General features: G+C 43.6%; 1 protein-coding gene across 1 annotated transcript in view; it reads left to right on the top strand.

Moving 5' to 3' along the window:
* The window catches only part of HMGA2 (high mobility group AT-hook 2), a 123,615-nt gene extending 109,452 nt beyond the window's left edge, over nucleotides 1-14,163 (top strand). Inside the window, exon 5 of the mRNA XM_014964350.1 lies at nucleotides 11,006-14,163. Coding sequence (XP_014819836.1) covers nucleotides 11,006-11,053 — 48 coding nt within the window. The 3' untranslated portion in view covers nucleotides 11,054-14,163. The remainder of the gene's footprint in view (nucleotides 1-11,005) is intronic.
* The last annotated feature ends 7,089 nt before the right edge of the window (nucleotides 14,164-21,252 follow it).

The raw sequence follows: 21,252 nt of genomic DNA, 5'->3' as shown, positions 1-21,252 counted from the left end.
CAGATTGTGTGGAGATATTCAAGAAGTTGAAAAAAAATCTTTAAATGCATCACTCTAAATCCTTTAGGAGTTGAACATATTAAGATGACAAGAAGAGTATGTCATTAAACCATAACTACCCTTTTTGGATTACCTGGTATTTGTAGATTTATTGGCAAGATGGCTTAAATTAGGGATATATTTTTAGCCTGCAGCATTACATAATAAAATAGCAGCAGAATTCTTTGCAATAAAAAAAGGGAGGGAATGGGGCGGGGAGTTTATTAAAACCAACACAAACTTCTCTGATTTTGCGCTTTCGCGTGCACAAATTGGTGCTCCATGGTTACACAATCGGTAAAGTTCGCAAGAAAAGCATTTCCATCACCCCGTTTTGCTCAGGAGTCGTCGCCCTGCCTTTCGCTGCAGACCTGCTGTTTAGTCTGAAACTGAAAATTAAACCCAGAACTTCAGCTCTCAAAGTTAAATACTCTGCTTTACTGCCAGCACAGAGCCTCACCAGTGTCTGTGTGGTAAGATCTGTGATTAAACTCTTCAGACTTTTTAAAAAGAGTTTTACAAGTCTGTTAAGCTTTAGTGTTTTTGTTTTGCTTTGGGTTTTCTTAAAGAGAAAAAAGTCATTTAGCTGAATTATACCACAAAGTCTCACATGAACTCTGCTGAACCAGATCAGAGAACCCAGCTCACGATCTTTCAGAAATATGTTTCTCATTTGGGGGGGGAGGGGGGACGGACAGACAGACAGACAGACGCTTTTCTGAGCACAACCTGAGGAAGGTAAAGCCCTGTACGTTAAACTCTCTCTTTTAGAACAAAAAAAGAAAGAAAGGAAAAGGGAAAACCCAGGGAGACTGAGGAAGGGCGATGGCAGCGGCTGAGCCCCCCATGCTTCTGCCCGCCCCAAGGCCTGCACTCAGGCATCATGGCGGGGACTGCATGCCCGGCCGACACCCCCTCAGCCTTGGGGCTGGGGCTCATAAAAATGTCACTGGTCCACTTCCACTGTGAAAGGCTCTTTTATCTCCCCTTCCCGCAGCCCCTCTCCAGTGGGTACGCGGGGCCGGGCCCGGCGGCTGCCGCTCGGCCTTCCCGCATGGCTGGGCCCTAATGAGGTGTGTGCGGCTCTTGGCTGCAGGTTTTCAATCTCTTTCTTATTACTTCAAAGCTGCTGCGCCAAGGTTCAGACAAGTTTGATCACTTGGCAAAATCTCTCAGCTGGGATTCGAAAGGGAAGACGCTTTATTTTATTATTTATCATTACAGATAGATAGCTGTTCCCAAACCGCAGTTGCCAGTGGCTCCGTGGACCGAGCTGTAATGCTTTTTTAAGTGATAAAGGATTGGAGGTGAATAACTTCTGGCAGTTGCTTCCTGTCTGTAACAAGCAGTCATTTTTTTGGGGGGGAGGAGAATAGAAATCTAACAGGCCTTACTTTATTCTCCTTTTCATGTTCTAAAATGGCAGGATGGGGCGGGGGGAGCAAAATTTAAGCAATGTGCGTTTGACCTCCATTTCAAAGCCTGTCCTAGCTTTCCTTTCGCTACTCCGATCTGGGGGACCTTCTCCGCAGTCCTTCCTCTGCTGCTCGACATAAAATATGCACAGGAATGGTTGCTGTTTCAAGGGCCACCCGGGCTCAGGAGGAAGGCAGAGTCCCCCAGGTTTACCTATGTGGGCTAAAGAATCCTTTTGGGCTTTGCCATCTCCAGTGCCACAAGAAAGCAGAGCTAATGCAGTGGTCCACAGTGTTTCACAGTGACCTGTACAAACCTAGGGACTTTCAAAGATTGGCATCCACCCTTTTTTTTTTTTTTTTTTCTTGACTCCCTCACCAACTGTTGATCAGGGGAGTGATATATGATGAAACCATTAACAATGGCTTCAGGTCCTTCTGGTTTATTCTGATTTAACATATAGTGTTCTACTAACTTTTATTGGAAGTCATATTTATCAAATATTTTCAGTGTGGTGGGATTGAAGTGGCACTCTAAAAGCAGTCAGTAATTCAAAACCCCCATTTGTTGGCATTAGTAACTCAGCAGGAGCTGGAAAGCTTGGAAAAAGAGTTCAGCTTTGTCCTCAGGCTCAATGCTGCTTTTGCACCTTTCCTTTTCTTCTCTCTTTCTCTTCACAATTAAGATGCTCAGATAAAAAAATAAAACTGGTGTTAAACTTTAGCAGCAACAACAAACTGAAGCAAGAAAACAGTACATATATAAAACTTGTGCATCCATTTCAGAACTACAATAACAAAGAGAAGAGGAAGCCGTATCAACTTCATATTAATTGAAGGTTGCACTAACATTTTCTAATCTGAATATTTCAGATTACTGACATCAGCATTATTCCAAAATGCATTGCAGATAATTAAGCCTATTTTTTCATGTCCTATAAATCATCTTCGCACAAAGTGCTGAGTTTATGATTAATTTCTTCTCTATATCTTTCCAGTGACCTAAATCCCCCTTTTTTTTTTTTTTTTTTTCTCTTTCATCTAATTATGAACCTACATATTATTGATTAGAGACAATTATTGGAGCCTCTGCTTGCCTTGGGCTCCAGCCTGGATCATGGCTCTGGAGTGCGATGTGCTGTGTGAATGCAGAGCAGTTTACCACTCCTCCAGTTTACAGCCTCGACAAGAGGTTTGTAAGAGCATCTTCTCAAAGTTGGGGTTAGTCCAGCTCAGTTGTATATGTTTCTAACAGCACTGCTGCCTTCTTTCCCTTAATATTTTATTTCCTTCCCACCAGAACTGTTTACATCTTGTAGGGTTGAAGCTCTCCAAGACAAAATACATCTCTGTCAGTGTTAGCACAGCACCCATGATTGCTTCAAGCACCATTTTCGCTTTAAATCTGTGCTTTGCAGACTTTAAATGGTGCTTCCTGCAAAATTCTTCTGACCGATACTGAGATTTTGCTGGAGATTTTCACTCTCCTTTTAATCACATGGGGAACAGATTTTTTCAAAGTGTTTTGACCTGCTTAGGTCAAAAAGGCACTTGCTATACTCAGATGCCAAAATGCGTTTAAGAAATCTGGCCTGACGTAATTTAGACAGCTGAGTCTCAATTTCAAAAGGCTTCAGCAGCGCAAGCTTCAGCACTGAGTGACCTGCTGCCTTGCAGAAACCTCATTGCTGAGTTAACTTCAGGGCTGCTCTCAAATCTGTGGCAAAGTTGGGCACCTGGAGATGAGGTTTGTTTAAGTGCATCTGTAGGAGATGTTGAGAGGCAGAGCTTAAAGCAGGTACTTTTTAGGGTATCTAAAAGTCCGGCCAGACTAATTCCTGTCTCTGGAAGTTCTCAGTGTGAGCTCTTCTGGATTTAAAAATCCTGTGTCAGATAAGCCTTTTCTCTCAAAAGTAACCAGAGAGACTCATTATCACTCCATTATATCAAACAGTTCTCCTAGTGGGAGATAAGCTAGGAGATAGAGAAATGTCTTTAATCCCCCTTAATCTAACAGGAAGGAGAGACTTGAATCTATGTTTAAAGAAGGCGGTTCTATCTTCAAGAGGAATGTCCTGTCCTGTCCTGTCCTGAGGGGATCTTCTTGAGTGCTGTCCTGGTCCCCTCTGACTAGGTTATCTCTGAACAGGTTACCTGAACCCGTTACTCGAGGACCAAAACTTTGCCAAGCCTTGAGAGATGCTTCCTGCGGTAGAGGAAGGGAATCTGTAGGAGTGGTTCATGGGTGTGCAAGGATGGTATCTCTGATTTCTACCACTGTTGTAGGCCTGGACCATGCTTACCAGCAGCCCCCACGACTTCACTCTGGCTGCCCCAGCTAGTTCACTTTCTGCAACACCTGGGGATGTGGATCATGCAGTAATCCCCATGAGTAGCCTTTTTGCTAGTCAAGCAGTGGCGTTCCAGTAGTGAAAGAAGAGGACGCCCTGAATTTTCTTACTAACTATGCAGCTCAAAAGCCACAGGCTGGTCATCTGCAGGATAGCATCAGTGTTTTGCTTTGTTCTCTCTGCTCCTTTTCCTTTCCTCACAGAATATTTGATTATTTACATAAAAGTGGAGTGACTTTCACAGAGGAAAGATGCATCCTCCATACACAACAGCTCTGTAGGTAGGCTTCTTCCTAGAAAGTAGAAAACCCAGCTTGAAGTATCTGCTTCAAATCAGAGAGCATGGGGATTTCAAAACAAGTTTGCATGTGAGTTTCCAAACCAGTGCTGTTTCGTACATGCACACTCAGAGCTAAGTCTTACTCTTGCTGTCTGTTGTGCATTGCCTTCCTGAGCATGGAAACTTTGAGGACATCTCCAAGTCAAAATGATCTTTAAGACACTTGCCAGCCCTTGGACTGCTCCCAAGAGCATTAGGCAGCTCTGCACATGCCCACCAGCATAAACTTGGGCATTGGGAAAGTCAAGCAGCAGCTCAGCAAGGCTGCTTGCTGGTGTCCAAATACTGGACTCACACTGTGGCCAAGTCTGTAGTCTTTTGAAGGCCCAGATCCTTAGGCAACAAGGTGCATTTAAGTACTGCGAGTTTTGCTTCCCTGCCTGCTCACTACCCCCAGGGCTGTCCCATGCCTTAGTCAATGACTGCAGAAAGAAGGCTGGGAGAGGGCAGGGGGTCTCAGATCTGCTATGTAGGCAGAGGCTTTAACTGTGCTAGAGAAGTTGTGCTCCTTCTCACATGCTAGGAGTGACAGTGCACAGAATTTGCTTGCTTGTGGGCTGATTGAATTGTATGCATTTGGATACAGAGATTCTGTATTGAAATAATTTCCTTAGGTGCCCTTCTTAAAAACATGCTTTAGTCCAGCCCTAAGAAGAGTTATCTCACCTTTCTGTATATGGTCATGGTGATCTCTTCTGCCCTAATAAATCCTTTTATCGTGATGAGTGAAGTAAATACCTACAACAATTTGAGCTCTGAATCCAGCTTCTGGAATTAAAGTTGGCCTTACTGCTGAATGACAGCTGTCACTGAGCTCGCTGGTGTGGCCTGCAGGGGCTGAAGTAGCTCGAAGCAGCAGATCCCACCATAAGCTTCAAGCGGAGCAAACCTGCTCTGAGTGTCTGTCAGTGCTGTACAAATTTCTGAAGCAGTTCCGTGTGCTGTTTGCAGAGCAGTTGGGGTGGCACCGTGTCTCAGCTGGGCACAGCCTGGGCCCCTGCGTCTGCAATAGGAGCCACTGGCTTCAAGGACTCCTCTGAAAATATTAGCTTGCATGCCAGAGGATTTCAGACAAGTTAACAGCAGACAATGGCCCACAGTTTGCAAGTTGCTCTTGTCAGCAGTTCTTTTTGACATATCTATTCAAGCATACCCTCTCGGGCTTAGAAAGCAGCCGGCGAAATCTGTGCCAATAGCTAATACTTTGTTATAAAATAAAATCTCTGACAAATTCAGAGGCTCCATATTTTTAGCATTACTGTGATCCCGAGTTCATCTCATAAGATTGGTTCTAGTTTTTTAAATCCGTGGTTCAGAAATCCATGAGCAGAAGGTGAAAAAAAAATGAATTGCCAGCTGAATTGCCTCGAAGTTTCTTGAGGCAAAGACAATTAACCTTGAAGTAGCTGTAAAGGAGCTTTGCCCCAGGGTGTTAGAACAGAACAAACATTTTTACAACAATGCCAAACAGTTGCCCTTCTGCAGATGGGGGGAATGCTCCTTTCAAACACCAACAGTGTTCTTCTCATCAGGCTTTGTCATGACCACTTTTTGGGGGTCCACCAAAAAAAAGGAATGCAGAGGACATGCTAAGACCAAAGTAAGCTTGTCTCTTCTTGAGGACACTAAGATGCTACTGGCTGTTTGTTGTGCCAGGAAAATAGCCCACACCAACCAAATGTAGGTCACCAAACGGAGGTCTTGGGCAGCAGGTAGAGCTACATTTCACCCCCCACAGGATGTCATGGGAAAGAAGTCTCTTGGGAGTCACACAGGGTGACTCTCACCTGAAAAAATGCTGTAGTTTAAATACGGTCACTTGTTGCACAGCTCCCTTCAGGATGGTGCCACCACTGAGCTTTAGGAATGAGGTGCACGTGCTAGTGGTTATCACTTCACATACTCCTGCAGTATACACGAATTTCCACAGTGGAGAACCTTCAAAAGCAGCAATGCAGTGTGATAGCTCTGGAGAGGGTTAGTCGGTCCACACATCTTGACGGTGCTGTTCTGTGCTCTTTTAGGTGTCCCAGGGGATCACAGATGTCCACACAGAGCAGGCAGGTGTGACACAGGCGACCAAGGCTCTTCTGGCCTGGCTGCTGGATACCAGATGAGATACCCAGGGCATCTAAAACAACTCTGGGCTCCTGTTTTCAGGCAACCAGACCCTACCAAGGAAGTCGTATTTTGGAATTGTTTGTTGGGCAAGCCCAATAGGCATACTGGCTGCAGATAGCACTTGTAACTGGAGCCTGCTGTCCTGCCTCTTGGTCCTTTTTGTTATCTTCACCACTGTTAAATTGGGGCTAAAAACGGCATTGCCAGCCCCCTGTGGAGTAGCCTTTCTCAGGGCAGACACCTGCTGTAACCCACTGGGAAACATCTGTCCTTTCTCTCCTGCTGGGACCCAACACCAGTGAGAAGTGAGAGGGCTGTACTGGTGAGTTCCAGTCCAGTGTGCACATCTGCCAGCTGTTTGCCAGTGACACCTCTCAAGCAAAGACCTGTTAAACATTTGTACACATGGGAGATTTGGAGGAAGCCTCCCTGCTGCTCTTTTTAATGAGAGGCAGCATCTCTGCTCCACACCACTTCTGGCTTGGTGGAGCAGTTTTAGCAATTTAGGGTGGAAACAACTCAGGGTGTTGATAATGGTAACTGCTGGCTTGCAGTTTGCCACACTGTGACCTGTAGCAACTCAGGATAAACGTGCCCATGTGTGGGACAGCCAAGGACAGGATGTGCCACCTGAAACTGCCTCTGCAGTGAATCCCTGTGTGAGTCAGCCCCTGAGGATACATGCATGTGGGGCACATGGATGCATGGGGAGCCACCTGGGATATTGTCTTAGCAATAGGTAAAGCCTGAGCTCTGTATGTGTGTGTTTACCCTGCCCTTCAGGTGTGTGTCCTGCTCACCCTGCTCAGCCTAAAGGATAGAAGCCTGGAGAAGAGAAGGCTCTGGGGAGGCCTAATAGTGGCCTTCCAGTACCTAAAGGGGGCCTACAGGAGAGATGGGGCGGGACTCTTTATCAGGGAGTGTAGCGATAGGACGAGAGGTAACAGTTCTAAACTGAAAGAAGAGAGATTTAGATTCGATATTAGGAAGAAATTCTTTACTCTGAGGATGGTGAGACACTGGAACAGGCCACCCAGAGAAGCTGTGGCTGCCCCATCCCTGGAAGTGTTCAAGGCCCGGCTGGATGGGGCTTTGAGCGACCTGGTCTAGTGGGAGGTGTCCCTGCCCATGGCAGAGGGGTTAGAACTCAATGATCGTTAAGGTCCCTTCCAACCCAGATCATTCTATGATTCTATGAGGTCTGCGTGGCTGTGGCTTCCCTGTTAGCTGGATCCGACCTGGCTGGTTTGAAGCTTTCTCAGGTTTCTCTTTGCAGTCTGCTGGCCCAGCTGGTTGGGAGCTTGCTGCAGCAGAAAACAAATAACCAGGGGAGTAGCCATTCAAGGCCAAACTGGGTCGATGAACATTTACGCTCAATTAACACGTGTCACCATTCCGTCTCCACAACTACAGCGAATGCACCTAAAAAGTGAGAACAACCTGAATTAAGGCTGCCACGAAATCTGAAACCTTGGCTTCTTGACTGAGCGCTTCCTGTGGTGGTGTTGCTGAATTTATGCTCTGCACGGCTTTCACGCTGTGACAGAGTGACTTGGATTTCTAACGTCTGCTCTAATGACCATGCTTTCCTTCTTGCTTTTTGCCCTTCTCTTCAACTTGATCGGAAGCACATCTGGGTTTACAAAATATTTTAGTCCAGCTCCAGTTCCTCCTTTGACTTTTGACTTGGGGACTTGATCCTATGGTACATGGCTATGCCATCGACCTTGGTGGCTCCGTGAGGACTTCTAAGTGTCTGGAGGGTGCTAACTGATGGTAAAGCGTCCCAGAGGTGCCCAGCACCTTGATGTGCAACGCAGCGCTTCAGTGAATTTCTCTGAGTCATCACAGAGCCAGTTTGCAACTTCTAGGGGGTGCACAGTTTTCAAAATGCCTGCCCCCCTCCATCTTTTCGGGGGAAGTGTGTGTGCATGTAGAGACAAAGGGTGGGTTGAGGATCACAGCTGCACAACCGTCTGAAATGTGCAATCAGTTTTTCACCAGTCCAAAAAAAATTCCCTCTCTGTTCCTGTCTTATACATCTGCATTTTCTCTTTCAGAACCTCTACTCTCTTCTTCCTTTGGGTCCCTCCATGCATATATGTCTGATTTGTATTATCCCTTTGTTTGAATTGTAAGCACTTCAGAGCAGCAATCATGTCTCCATCTGTGTCTTGACAAGGGACTTACATGGTAGGTTGGCTTAAAACCACCCGTCTGTAACTGAGCTATCTTAGGCTTTCGCAAGGAATGAACTTAATGAAGGGAAGTTTTATTTTTGCTGCACAACAGTCTGATCCCTTTGCCAGCTTTTCTTCATGGAAAAAAAAAGCCTTTCCCAAGACTGATGTGAATTTGAAGTCTGCCAGTCTCAAATATGTTTTAATAATTCATTTATTATTTAGATATTTGGGAGGGTTTCGCTTGATTTTCAGTTTCTCATCCTTCCAGGTACTACAGATACACACATTTGCATGCACATATGCAAATGAGAGAAACTTATCCTTCATTACAGGAATATACATATGTAGATGAAGAAAGAACTTCTCAGTCATTTTCTTGGTCACTGCAGCAAGGGCTACAAGTTGAAAAAATACTGTAGAGCGGGCAACTCCTTAACTAGAAATAACTCTCTGTGGCTACCCTGGCTGGGCTCTGGCGTTATGCCCTTCCACGTACTTTCCCTCTCCCCTGTCCTTCTTTTTCGGTGATCAGAAATGCATCTTCATGGAAAATGAGTCCGTCAGGTTTCAGTAGTCTCCTGACAAGCCAAGTGTAAAGCAAAGTGAGCTGCTGTTCTGCGCCCACGCGTGCACGGCCATCTTCTGGGAAACAGCGATGGGAGGCTGTGGGCTGACTGCTGTGCTGTTAGGAATTAAGCACGTGATCGTCATCAAATACCAAAACATGTCTACCTGTATTATGTTAAGAGCACAGAACCCACGGTCGTAATTTTTAACTGAAATAACTTGGCTTGGAGGCAAAGCCGGTGTTTGCCTTGATCATCCCAACTCCTGCATTACCCACATATTTTGCCCTCATGCAGCCCAAATTAGCCCTTCGTTAGGTGCCTGTAGATACCATTTTTCTTCTTGACTGAAATGTAACAGTCACAGTCCATTCTGCAGGGGAGGTAAGCAGGGAAAATGCATTACACGTTAATGGGATTCAGTGGAGCGTGAGCCCAGGTCCCCCAGTGCCACAGGGTAAAATTTGGGGGTTTTGCCAGTTGGGGATCATTTTCGTAGCAGCACAGGGAATATAACCCTGCTACAAGTGCACACGAGTTGTTGCGAGGAAGGAATTGTTCATCTGCATGATAGATCGGCGTCTTCTGGAATTTAAATATTAATTGAAAAGTCAAGGTCAGAGGGCAGCTGACACTTGACTTCGCTCTCTTTCCTCTGTCCGCGGCTTTGATCATGCTACATCTTTCTTTGTGCCTGGTGCTGGAGAGAGTACCCCAGGGTCATAGCCTGTTTCCTAGTCAAGAGGTAAAAATCTACTGGCTTAAATATCTGAGGCCCGAGCTTTAGCAGGGGGTGGGGGGCACGAATGGAGAGGGGGGAGCGTTTGCTTCATGCTTTTCACATTTCCCACATAACCCAAAGCAGACTAAACAAAACCAGTGTGAAATCTCATGGCTTGATGCTGCTGTGGTTATATTTTTTAAGCTGTCATCCATTCATTTATACTTATGTTTATTCCCTGGATTTACGGCTCTTCTTTTTTTCCAGCCTTTTCTTGCAGGGAGGTGGCAGGGAAGGAGGGGGGTGGGGGGAAGGTTGAAACCTTTTGAAAGGGGATTGCAGTGAGCAGTGGCCTATGATTAAAGCCCAGTGTTTTTCCTTGATGCCGCTCCTCCGCAGCAGTGTCACACATGGTAGCATTTAGGAGCCCTTCACAGCTGAGGTGTTTCAAACACTAATGAATGGAAGTTTGGTCATATAAGGCAGGCAAGCTTTGAGGCATGCTTTGCTGAATGGTGTACTGTAGTGGCCTGGGAAAGGAAGAGAGTTATAAATTGTGTCAGTTAGCCACCCAGACAAAATGAAGCCATGTGGAAAATCAAATCTATTAAAGTATGAAGACTGTTATAAGCTGTTTTAAGCTGGTCATTCTTAAAAGGTCTCAGTTGGCTGAGGGGGTAAATTTCTCTTCTTTCTAGATCTTTTTCACGTGCTGTCTCAGGCGATGATGTGCAGCATTTGATAAAAAACAACTTTTCACTGACAACCCCTTTTATCAGAAATGTTTATTGCCCCCAGTTTACTGCCCGTGTCCTGAAAGGTGCTGCACATTTGTTAAATAAGCAGTGTAAGAGCATCGCATTCGGGCAGCCTTGCTGGAGTCAAACATGAAGGCAGTGGTGGGCTGGAGGAGGACAGCCAAAGAGGAAGAGAGGGCTTCCCAGAGCATCCACTTATCACTGGATACCCGCTCAAAATGCTTTTGATTTTCTAGGTGGCCATAAGAGGGCCATGACAGAGCACGGCACAAAATGCTTTTTCATGGCACCCCCTGGGGTAGGAGGAAAGCCCAACAGACCAAAGTGGGATGACTGGAGAGGGGGAGGCCTTCTGCTCCTCCCCGAGGTGGCTTCTTGAGATGTCACAGTAGCTGTGAAGGGCGTTTTGTTAGCTCAGGAGACAATTGTCAGCTGTGTGAGAGGAGAGCGAGGTGGCAGCCTAAGATGCCCAGTCACCACAATATTTAAATTTTTTATTTGTGTATTCCAGGAAGAGACTGAAGAAACGTCCTCACAAGAGTCTGCAGAGGAAGACTAGGAGACCGCACCATGCAATTTCTACCTCATCAGCAGTTGGGTCTTTTGAAGGGAGAAGACACTGCCTTGACCACTTATTTTCTATTGCCATGGTCTTTCCACTTTTGCCTGGGGGAAAAAAAAATAATCGCATAACCTTAAAAAGGATTTGACTAATCATCTTCTTTGTAATCCCTTCACAGTCCCAGGTTTAGTGAAAAACTGCTGTAACACAAAGGGGTCACAGATTAACGATGCAACTTTTAATTACTGTTTTCTTTTTTCTTAACCTACTAATAGTTTGTTTGAGCTGCTAAGTAAGGGTGAGTGGGTCAAGAAGAGCTCTGAATCAGGTTTATGTCATTCACTGCACTGCATATAAACAAGAAACTTGTAACATAGTCATTATAATGGGCATTGAAATAGGAAAGGCTGGGTGTGTAACACTAAAGCCTTGCAACACTTCCAGCAACCCACTCCCTACTTAGTGAACTCCCTGTTTTAGAACACCAAAGATAAGGGACAGATACTACTCTTTTTTTTTTTTTTTGTAACCTTCTTGTAGACTTGTACTTGATTTTTTTTTATTTTTTTTTAAGACTTACTGTTATTTCAGGAAAAAAAATTGAAAGCTGATCTTTCACTTCATTCAGCTGGTAATCGGAAGAAAGAAATCAACATGAAAAAGGTACTTTCATTTTGCAAAAGGGAAGAAAGACAAAGATACGTTGTATAGTTATAAATACAAACATATCAGCAGAAGTTGTAGTAAATTAAATGAACAGCCCTCATCTTCTGGACGACAGGAAGCCGGACAGAATCGGCTTTCTGTAGAGCCAGGCATTTTTTATGGAAACAAAAATGACTGACACCAAACACTCTTATGCCATTAATGACTAAGTCTTTATTGAGAAAAGTGTTTTAAAACGTACAGAAAGGTACCTCAAAATTAGTCATGAGTTTATTTGAACAAAAATAATCTATATGTTTTGCTTTGTTTCGACTAATTCCACTCATCCCATACCAGTATTTCAAAAGAATGGAATCTCTCCTCATTACTCATCAGTCGCGATGTATGAACCAATACCATGTACCTCAGCTAAGCTTGTGCATTACTTTAAGCAATGTATTTTGACATAGGATGGTTCACTGGGCACCTCTGTGCCGGTGGCATTTCTCCATCTTTTCATTTAAAGCAGCACTTTTAGCACCAGATGCAATATTACCCCACTATTCAATACTACCTCTGATTTTTACAATTAACTCAACAGACTGATAAATACATGCTGCTATACACATTAAATGCAGGAAATTTTTATTGGGTAGATAATCATAAGTATCTGTATTTTCCCCTAATTTCTACTTCAACACCTAATTGCAGTTAAGGAAGCAATATCTTTATTGTGTTTCGGCATGACTATGTATTTTTCTTTCTCTTGGTTTGGTTTTTTTTTTTTTTGGTTTTTTTTTTTAAAATGTACTTACCCTATTCTCTGCTAGACTTCTGTGTAATGTACTGTTAACTTGAATATATTTTTGTACTGAATTGCTGATAGGTTTGTGAGGATAATTTTCTTCAATGACACTACATGACATAGAAAAAAATTTAGCTGTAATGTTTAAATATTACTGTCCAAGTTTGTACCTCAAATGAATCGTTTAAAGAAATGGACTAATTGATTGACAAAGACCTACCTCCAGACTTTAAATGGAATGAACTTGTTACTTTCAGCATTAGTTTTGAGACGTTTGAAACAGTTAGGACTGCAACTAATCCCTAATTCAAAACTATTTTTGTAAAATAACTTGTGGAAAATGAACACATTTTAAATTACTTTCGTATTAAAAAAAAAAAAAAAAACGAACAAAAAAAAACCTTCAAAGAAACTTGAAGCTTTGTAGGTGGGAAGCAACAAGCTCAGCTTTTGCATAATGCAATCACAAATATGTGTTTAAAAAAAATAATTAGTAGATTGTAAGAAAATACTTGACAAGTATTTTCATGTATTTTACACAAATGTGATTTTGTAATATGTTTCAGCCAGATTTATTTTAAATGCTTCTTATGTAGAGGTTTTTTATTCTCCTCTCTCTCACTTTTTTTGTTCTTTCTCTGTCTCTCCCTCTCTCTCCTCCTGTTTCGTTTTCTCTACTTCTGTTTTGTTTCCCTTCTTCCTCTCTTTCCTAGTCAGTACTTTGTACCATTGTATTAATACCTGGGCCAGGGGTAGTTTCTCAGGAAGGCGTCTGTTGGTATGGCTTTAGTACCGAGCCAAATGCAGTTAAAGATAACTACTCACTGGCTTCTTCCAAGAGGCAGTGTCAAGAAAGGCGGACCTCCTTGAAAGCCCGCAGAGGGTTCAGTGACAGAAATCGCTGAGAAAGAGCTGATCGGAGTATTACAAGTAGACACCTTAGTGCTAAGTGAAAGAGAAATAATCCTAGCTATACGGTAGCTCTAACAGGCCAAATCCAGTGTCACTTAAAGGCAGTAGAAGGAATTCTGCTGACTTCAAAGGGCATCGAATCAAGCCTTAGCAAGTCCCGTTTGGGGTTGTTTTTATTTTTTCACATTTTTTTAAAACCGCAGTATTCAGTGGGTGACACAGGAATAACCGCTGGGTGTGTGTCGCACTTCAACCTCCGAGAGACTTACCACTCTGACGAACTGAATCTTGTATTTTCTATATATTGTAGTACAATCAAAACACATTACTACCTCTTAGGGCCTACTATACCTCATTTTTTCAGACTGAAAAATTGCATGTGGCCATTGAATCAGTGAGAACATCATAAAATTTTTTATATATATAGTTTATTTTTGTGGGAGATAAATTTTATACGACTGTTCTTTGCTGTCATTGGTCACTGCTAACTAAGACTGGACATTTAACTCTTCTACCATTTCTGCAAGAGAGGTGTGTTTGCAGGAAAAATAAAAAACAAACGCTTCAAGATGTTTAACTACAGTTTACTTTTTCTTTTGAGTGTCTTCTAACTTTTTGCTTTGTTCTTCGTGTAGAGTTGCTGTCTATGATTGTACTTTGAATCGCTTGCTTGTTGAAAATGTTCCTTTAATGGATTATCACAGTCTGTTCAGCACAATAAACATAATAGCCTTTGTGATCCCCATGTTGTTTGATTCCTAGACTTTTGTCACAGTTCCATAAAATGGGTAATAAAGTTTGGTCACAGTGACCAAATTTGTAAAAGCTTTGCATGCAAGTAGTCTTTTTTTTTTTTTTTCTTGTCCCAGGAGCATAGGCATGTACCTGAGAAGAAGTCCTATTTGCTGTTGGGGTCGCCAGTACTGAGGCACAGGAAAGGCTGAAATGGGTTTTGTTGCCTGGTTTCTAACCTACTTCTTGGGGGGTCCATGCAGATGATGAGCCTTTTCCTCTTTTTAGGCAAGATTGCAGCTTACATCCATGTGCACGGAGTTTATATTGTGCGGCCCTTACGTTAAAAAGAGTAGCAGAGACAGGGATGTGGCTGCGTACAGTCAAGGGTAAAACTTGAGGAGCTCAGGAAGCTCTGCATTGAACACCTGCCCCTCCAAAGTTATCATAGGCAGGTTGGACAGGATCCTTCAGGCTTCCCCTCTTCCTTGGCTCTTACATGGTCCCCTGGCCTGCTACATGGAGATTTAAAGATTGTGGTGCATGTCCGTTCATTCATATTTGCAACCGTGCCTCTCTCACCTAAGACGATTGTTCAGATGATTAATTCCTCAGATGTTTAGGTTTACACATTCTTTGTGCTCACTCACTTGCAAACTCTCCCCTAATCTCTTTTGGCTTAGTAACCTCTGCTTTCCCAAGGGCTTCATGGCATGTTCCCATTGGACTCGCTTACTTATAAAATAACCAAAACACAATCACAAAAAAAAGCATTAAGTAGTAACACCCATTCGGTTCCTGAGTCAGAGATGTGAGTAATTGCATTCATCACATTGTGTATCCTCTTCTCCTCTCCCGTCTCACCCTGCTCTGTGGTATTAAAGGATCATTCCACTTTTCGGTCTTCCTGGTGGTCTTCTTCCCTGTGGTTGCCATCACTCGGTTCTTCCTGTTGTTTTATCTGATGCAAAGCTCCAGCTGTAACCCACCCACCTTATGGATCAGCCAAGTGGCTGAACTTCTGCTACCCTGTGTTTAACTCCCCTCTAATTCTTATTAGTCATTACTTCAGCTTGCTTCACTCCCACTTCCCTTCTCAGGGCATCTTCCAATAAATTTCTGCACGCTTTATGCCACAGTGGGACTATTTGTGTGTATAAAACTAGTCGACTTCTGCAGGATTGAGGCCTGCATTTGTCTGGTGGCCAAGAGTGCTTTATCCAAGATGCCTGTGGCAAGGGTCATATTAAGTTTCTGCTTTTGCTTTCCACTCCCATCACATCCCATCCACACAAAGACGGGGAATTACTGAAAGCTGGTGCTGCCAGTGCCTTGCACAGCAATTTAATTGTCCATAGCTTGCTTTAAAACCAGAACATCTGGTCTGGACATCATTAAGAGACAGGATCCAAAGCAATGGCAACAACGTGTTGCTCTGATCACAAGAGTGGAGTCAAATTTGTCACACCTCAAACTTCACCTGAAGCCTGCAGGAAGCAATGTTTCTCACCCCGGCACCTTTGCATATATGGACGTAGAATTTCTGTCTCTCAGTTCATCCTTTTTTAAAAACTCCCACCGTCTTCCTGATCACATTAATTTTTAAACATACAAATGTTCTTTGGCATACAGCCTTTAGTGCACATAATGGTCCAATTGCTATATGCCTTATTGATTCAGAAATAATACAAATTAAAGCTTTAAGACATCTGCTTGCTCAGACAAATGTCTGCCACTGTGTATTACATATATATTGTCAAAAAATACAGATAGCCTTGCTCTCTGGATGTTTCAAGGCCAGCACAATTCATGTGGGTTAATGCTCTGTTCCTGGCTCCTGGACCCGGAGGCTGTGTGCCACACTGGGAGGCACTGGTGACAGGGAAACCTTGACCCCCTTCCCACCCTACCTCACTTGCAGGGACATGAGGAGCCAAGCCACCCCAGGCACACATTCCACCTTTCTCCAGGACACCTCCGGCCTGTGGCTTCTGCTCTGGCCACCTCCTGTCCTTCCATCAGTGTGATGAGCTCTGCTGTTGCTCTTATCCTCCAGGCTGATGCACCTGGCCGTGACAGTAAGGTTTAGTGTGTCTTTTTTCTTCCCACCTTTTATTTCCCTTTGCCACCCAAACAACTTTTTGGCCTATTGAAATTCTTTTTTTTTTCATTTCTTTCCTTCCTACCTGCTTTTCCTCCCCTTTATTGCCCCAGACTTGCAGTGCACTTGTTCTAGCATTCAAGAAAAAGAAGACATCTTCCTGTAATTACATCCTCTGAAGATACATGAAAGTAATTACGATTAGCCTGAAGATAACAATCCAATGTGGCAGCAGTTTAAGTGGGAAGGAATCTGCCTGTTTACACTCTAAAATAAGGTGGCAGATGGTTGTGCCCCAAACCTGCAGCACAGGATTATCACCGGCTTTTATCTGATGGCAAAAGAGGAAATTGAAACATTAGGAGATAAGACACAAGTCTTCAACAGTGCTTCCCTACTAAGATGGGGCTAATTAAGCACAGCTAAGTACATTAGCATTGTCATGTAAGGGAGGAGCTTTGCATTGTTAATGATGGCTAGGGTAAAACTGGAGCGGGAATCCAAACATGTGCTACATTAAGGCACGCTATTAAAATAATCAGTGAAAGAAAATAACAAATGAAAGCTGGGTGGATCTGAAAAATCAATGGCAGGCAGAAACGTTAATTAGCCAGAGAGGAAACTCAGCAAAGGCAGCAGTCCCATCAAAAAACAAGATTACATTACATTATATATGAATGTCAGCTACAAAATATTATGTGGGACCACCAAAGATTATGATTTTAATCGTAGGGGTTTTTAATTCAGAAAATCTATTAAATATATATAGTCCCTTAAGGCATTTTATTCTTAGTTCAGGGAGTAGGCAGAAAAATAAGCACATTTTTATTGCATTGGAACACATTTGCCATAAAACCATAGTTTTAGAATATCACATAATAAAAACTAAAATTTAAATCAACGTTTGAAAACAAATCAGCTCAGTAGATGCATAGAGGAGTTACTTTGGCCCCACATAACTGCAGAGTATTGTCTTTAAAGCTACATCATAGTCTAAGATAGAGTTTTTACGAGGCCTGACATGCTCTGAAGGTGTTTACAATGAATTACCACTGCTACACTGCAGCTGTGCTTGGGGCCAGGACAAATTAATCTCTATCTAAGGCACTGTTATGAGACTGTTTTTGCCAAAGGTTCGTAATGTGCTCAGTTTGGGACAGTTTAGCTTTGGCATTGATATCCCCACAAACACACAGTAACTTCAGAAAGATCCAAGACCTGGGGAATGTCACCCACCAGCATCTCCCACCACAATCCAGACTTTTGGTCTCTCCAAAGCAGGAAAAAAGCAGGAGAAAAGCAGGACTACATATGGCTGGTTTTGTGTTACTAGCAATGCCCTTGAGATCCACCTCGCTGCCGAATTATAGTCCCCATAGTCTCAGAGGTACCACCACAACTGGTCAACAAGTCACCTTACTTCTTTGCAAGGAGAAAGGGGTCTTGCCCTAAACAACACTGTGTATGGCAAAGCTTATGACACAGAATTTGTGTTTGAGGAGGCCATAACAAAAAACCCACTCTCGCCTTTGCAACCAGTTCACAAACACAAGACATCTCTGTTTGGTTTTGGGTCCATGAAACCATACCGCAGGACCGTAACTATGACTGCAACTTTCTAACACTTTTAAAATACATATATATTTTAGGGTTTTCAAAGGTTTCTGGTGATTCTCCATTACACGTGCCTCTGACACACTCAGCAAAGTGTTATGTTGTATTGAAAACATCAACAGAGCAATGACACAGCACAGGGTAGGAGACAAGAATGAATGTCAGAAGCCTTGTTTTATCCAAACTAATAAGGATATTTGGCTCATAAATAAGTTTCAGTGCATCATTATTCACAGTTTTATAGGGGCAAAAGTTACAGTTCCTGATTAAAAACTTTAGAATTAAATTGCTTCATCAGCATTTAATTATCCATGCTGAGAATGGAAGCTGACTTCCTTCTGTCAGAACTTGACACAGAATACCTCAGTTTGGTTATATGTGTGTGCTCCATGAAAATGGTCCTCATCTTTCTTAACCAACACACACAATTAAATGGTATAGCTCTTGATTTCGATAGGAAATAGGCTTAAGAAAGGAAAATAGGAAGTTTTCATTTCCTGTGGAACACAGGAAGCATTCATAATCTTCTGTCTATCCCCTTTCCCTTAACAACTTCAAGGCTGTTTCCATTCTTTTCAGTAATTAGCCTTGACCTGGAAAGGATGACCTCTACTATTGCCTTTTTCTCGTGAAGTCTTGACTCAGGTCAGCTTGTAGTGCATAGATTTACCTTTGTAGCTTTCTGAGCTCTACATTATGGGGAAACTCAAGACCTTAAATACACTTCTAGGACATGCAGCCCTGAAAGTAACCAGTTGTGGATAAGTAATGACTTTTCTGGTAACACCAAAACCTGCAAAATCATGAGGCTAAGTAGACAGAGACGGGGATGCACACAAATGATAGAGGCAACGAAGAGAACAGTGCCAGGGAGCTGGGTGAAATCTTACCGGAGTTGCTTATGGCAATGAGTGTTAGCCATAATTAATCTTTTTCATGGATGTGAAGACCAGCTAAAGATGCAACCTCTGCTCCATACACAGAAACAAGTAAAAGACATTTTATTGTTATTATAGTAAATTACATGCGAAAAAAGCAAGAGAAAAACAGAAGCAGAGAAAGGAGTAGCAGAGTGACACAAATATCACTGGGAGTGTGGTCAGACAAAAGCTTAGCAAGAGCACTTTTGGCCCAAATGCAGACTACAAAGACTAAACCTGTGATCAAAAAAGCTGCATATGGCTCCTGCATCCATTCCTGCTCTGTTCAGGAGACCAGACTCAGTGTGTTCCTCACGAAGAAACAGGCTTAGGACAAGCAACACCTGACTCAATTTGTCTTTCTGAATGAAACGACATCCAGAGCCCTGAATTTTGGCTAATTGCCTGGCTTGGACATGGGAAAGTGTTCAAAACCAGCCTCATGCACAGATGAACAGCGGAGCAGACGGCATCCCAGAGTATATCAGCAGGTTGAGACCACTGCCCTTTCTCATGGCAGCTGTTTGAGATGGAAGGCTGCTGATATTGTGCTGTTTACACACCTTGCTTCTCTTCTGCTCAAATACTTTATGGAAATTCAGAGACTAACACACAACTCCCAATAAAATTAACATTCTGCTGTTCACAGATTCACAGATTCGACAGAGTTGGAAGGGACCTCTAGAGATCATTTAGTCCAACTCCCCTGCTAAGCAGGATTTCCCAGAGCACATCACTCAGGACTGCATCAAGGCAGGTCTTGAAAATCTCCGGAGAAGGGGACTCCACAGCCTCCCTGGGCAGCCTGTTCCAGTGCTGTCACCCTCACCGTAAAGAAGTGAGGTGAGGGTGGAACTTCCTCTGTTCCAGCTTGCGCCTGTTGCCCCTCATCCTATTGCTGGAAATCACTGAAAAGAGTCTGGCTCCATCATCCTTCAACCCACCCTTTAGGAACTTGTAAACATAGATGAGGTCTCCCCTCAGTCTTCTCTTCTCTGGGCTGAAGAGTCCCAGCTCTTTGAGCCTTTTCTCACAAGGGAGGTGCTCTAATCCCTTAATCATCTTGGTTGCCCTACGTTGGACTCCAGTAGTTCCCTGTCTCTCTTGAACTGGGGAGCTCAGAACTGGACACAGTATTCCAGTTGTGGCCTCACCAGTGCAGAGTAGAGGGGGAGAATGACCTCCCTCAACCTGCTGGCCACACTTCTCCTTATGCAGCCCAGGATTCCATTGGCCCTCTTGGCGACAAGGGCACATTGCTAGCTCATGGAGATCCTGCCATCCACCAGGACTCCCAGATCCTTTTCCTCAGTAGTACTTCCCAGAAGATCCACCCCTAATCTATATTGGTGCCTGGGGTTCTTCCTCCCCAGGTGCAGGACCTTACATTTGCCCTTGTTGAACCTCATTAGGTTCTTCTCTGCCCAGCTCTCCAGCCTGTCCAGGTCACGCTGGATGGCAGCACAGCCCTCTGGAGTGTCGGCCAGCCCGCCCAGTTTGGTATCATCAGCAAACTTGCTGAGGATACACTCTGTCCCCTCGTCTGGGTCATTGATGAAAATGTTGAACAGGACTGGGCCAAGTATTGACCCCTGGGGGACACCGCTGGTTACAGGCCTCCAACTTGACCCTGGTCCATTAATGACAACCCTCTGAGTTCTGTCACACAGCCAGGACTCAATCCACTTCACTGCCCCCTCACCTAGCCCACACTTCTTTAATTTTCTAATGAAGATGTCATGGGAGACGGTGTCAAAAGCCTTGCTGAAGTCAAGGTAGATGACATCTGCTGCTCTCCCATCATCCAGCCATCTAGTTATAATATCATAGAAGGCTATCAGATTGGTCAAGCATGATTTACCCTTGGTAAATCCATGTTGACCACTTCCAATAACTTCTTTGTCTTCAATATTTTTGGAGATGACATCCAGAACAAGTCATTCCATTATTTTCCCAGGGACAGAGGTGAGACTAATTGGCCTGTTCGCTTAAGCATAGCTGTGACTTACTCTTGAAAATGAAAAATGAGGAAACAGATCAATAAAGTCTTCAGAAGTAAGTGTTCCCTGCCTGCTCCGTGCTATCACAGCTAACACACCACCTCCGTTATGCTCTACAACAGAGTCACCTTGAAATACTCTTACTGGTAAGACTTCTTCTGAAGCACCTTCAAAAGCTCACCAAGCTTGGTACAGTCCAGGGGCCTCATTCTAGATGATGCTGATCATACTGTCCCTGGGACCTGACAGACTTCATACTTTGCAGGATCTGGCCTTGAATTTGGCCTCCTTTTAGTTCCCTTGCTAAGGCTGCTGTACTGCATATAAAGTATTTAATTGGTGTACATCAGGTTTCCCTTTCACCCGTTATTGTGAGTTTCAGTAAAACTATCGAGTGGAGACTAAGCAGAGAAAAGCCAACCTTCACCTGAGAAGCCTGCAAAACCCTTATTTCTGTGAGTTCAATG

Source organism: Calidris pugnax, unplaced genomic scaffold (assembly GCF_001431845.1).
Source record: "Calidris pugnax isolate Ruff unplaced genomic scaffold, ASM143184v1 scaffold44, whole genome shotgun sequence".
NCBI classification, from domain to species: domain Eukaryota; kingdom Metazoa; phylum Chordata; class Aves; order Charadriiformes; family Scolopacidae; genus Calidris; species Calidris pugnax.
The sequence above is the reverse complement of the archived record's forward strand: the minus strand, read 5'-3'. Positions and strand labels throughout refer to the sequence as shown.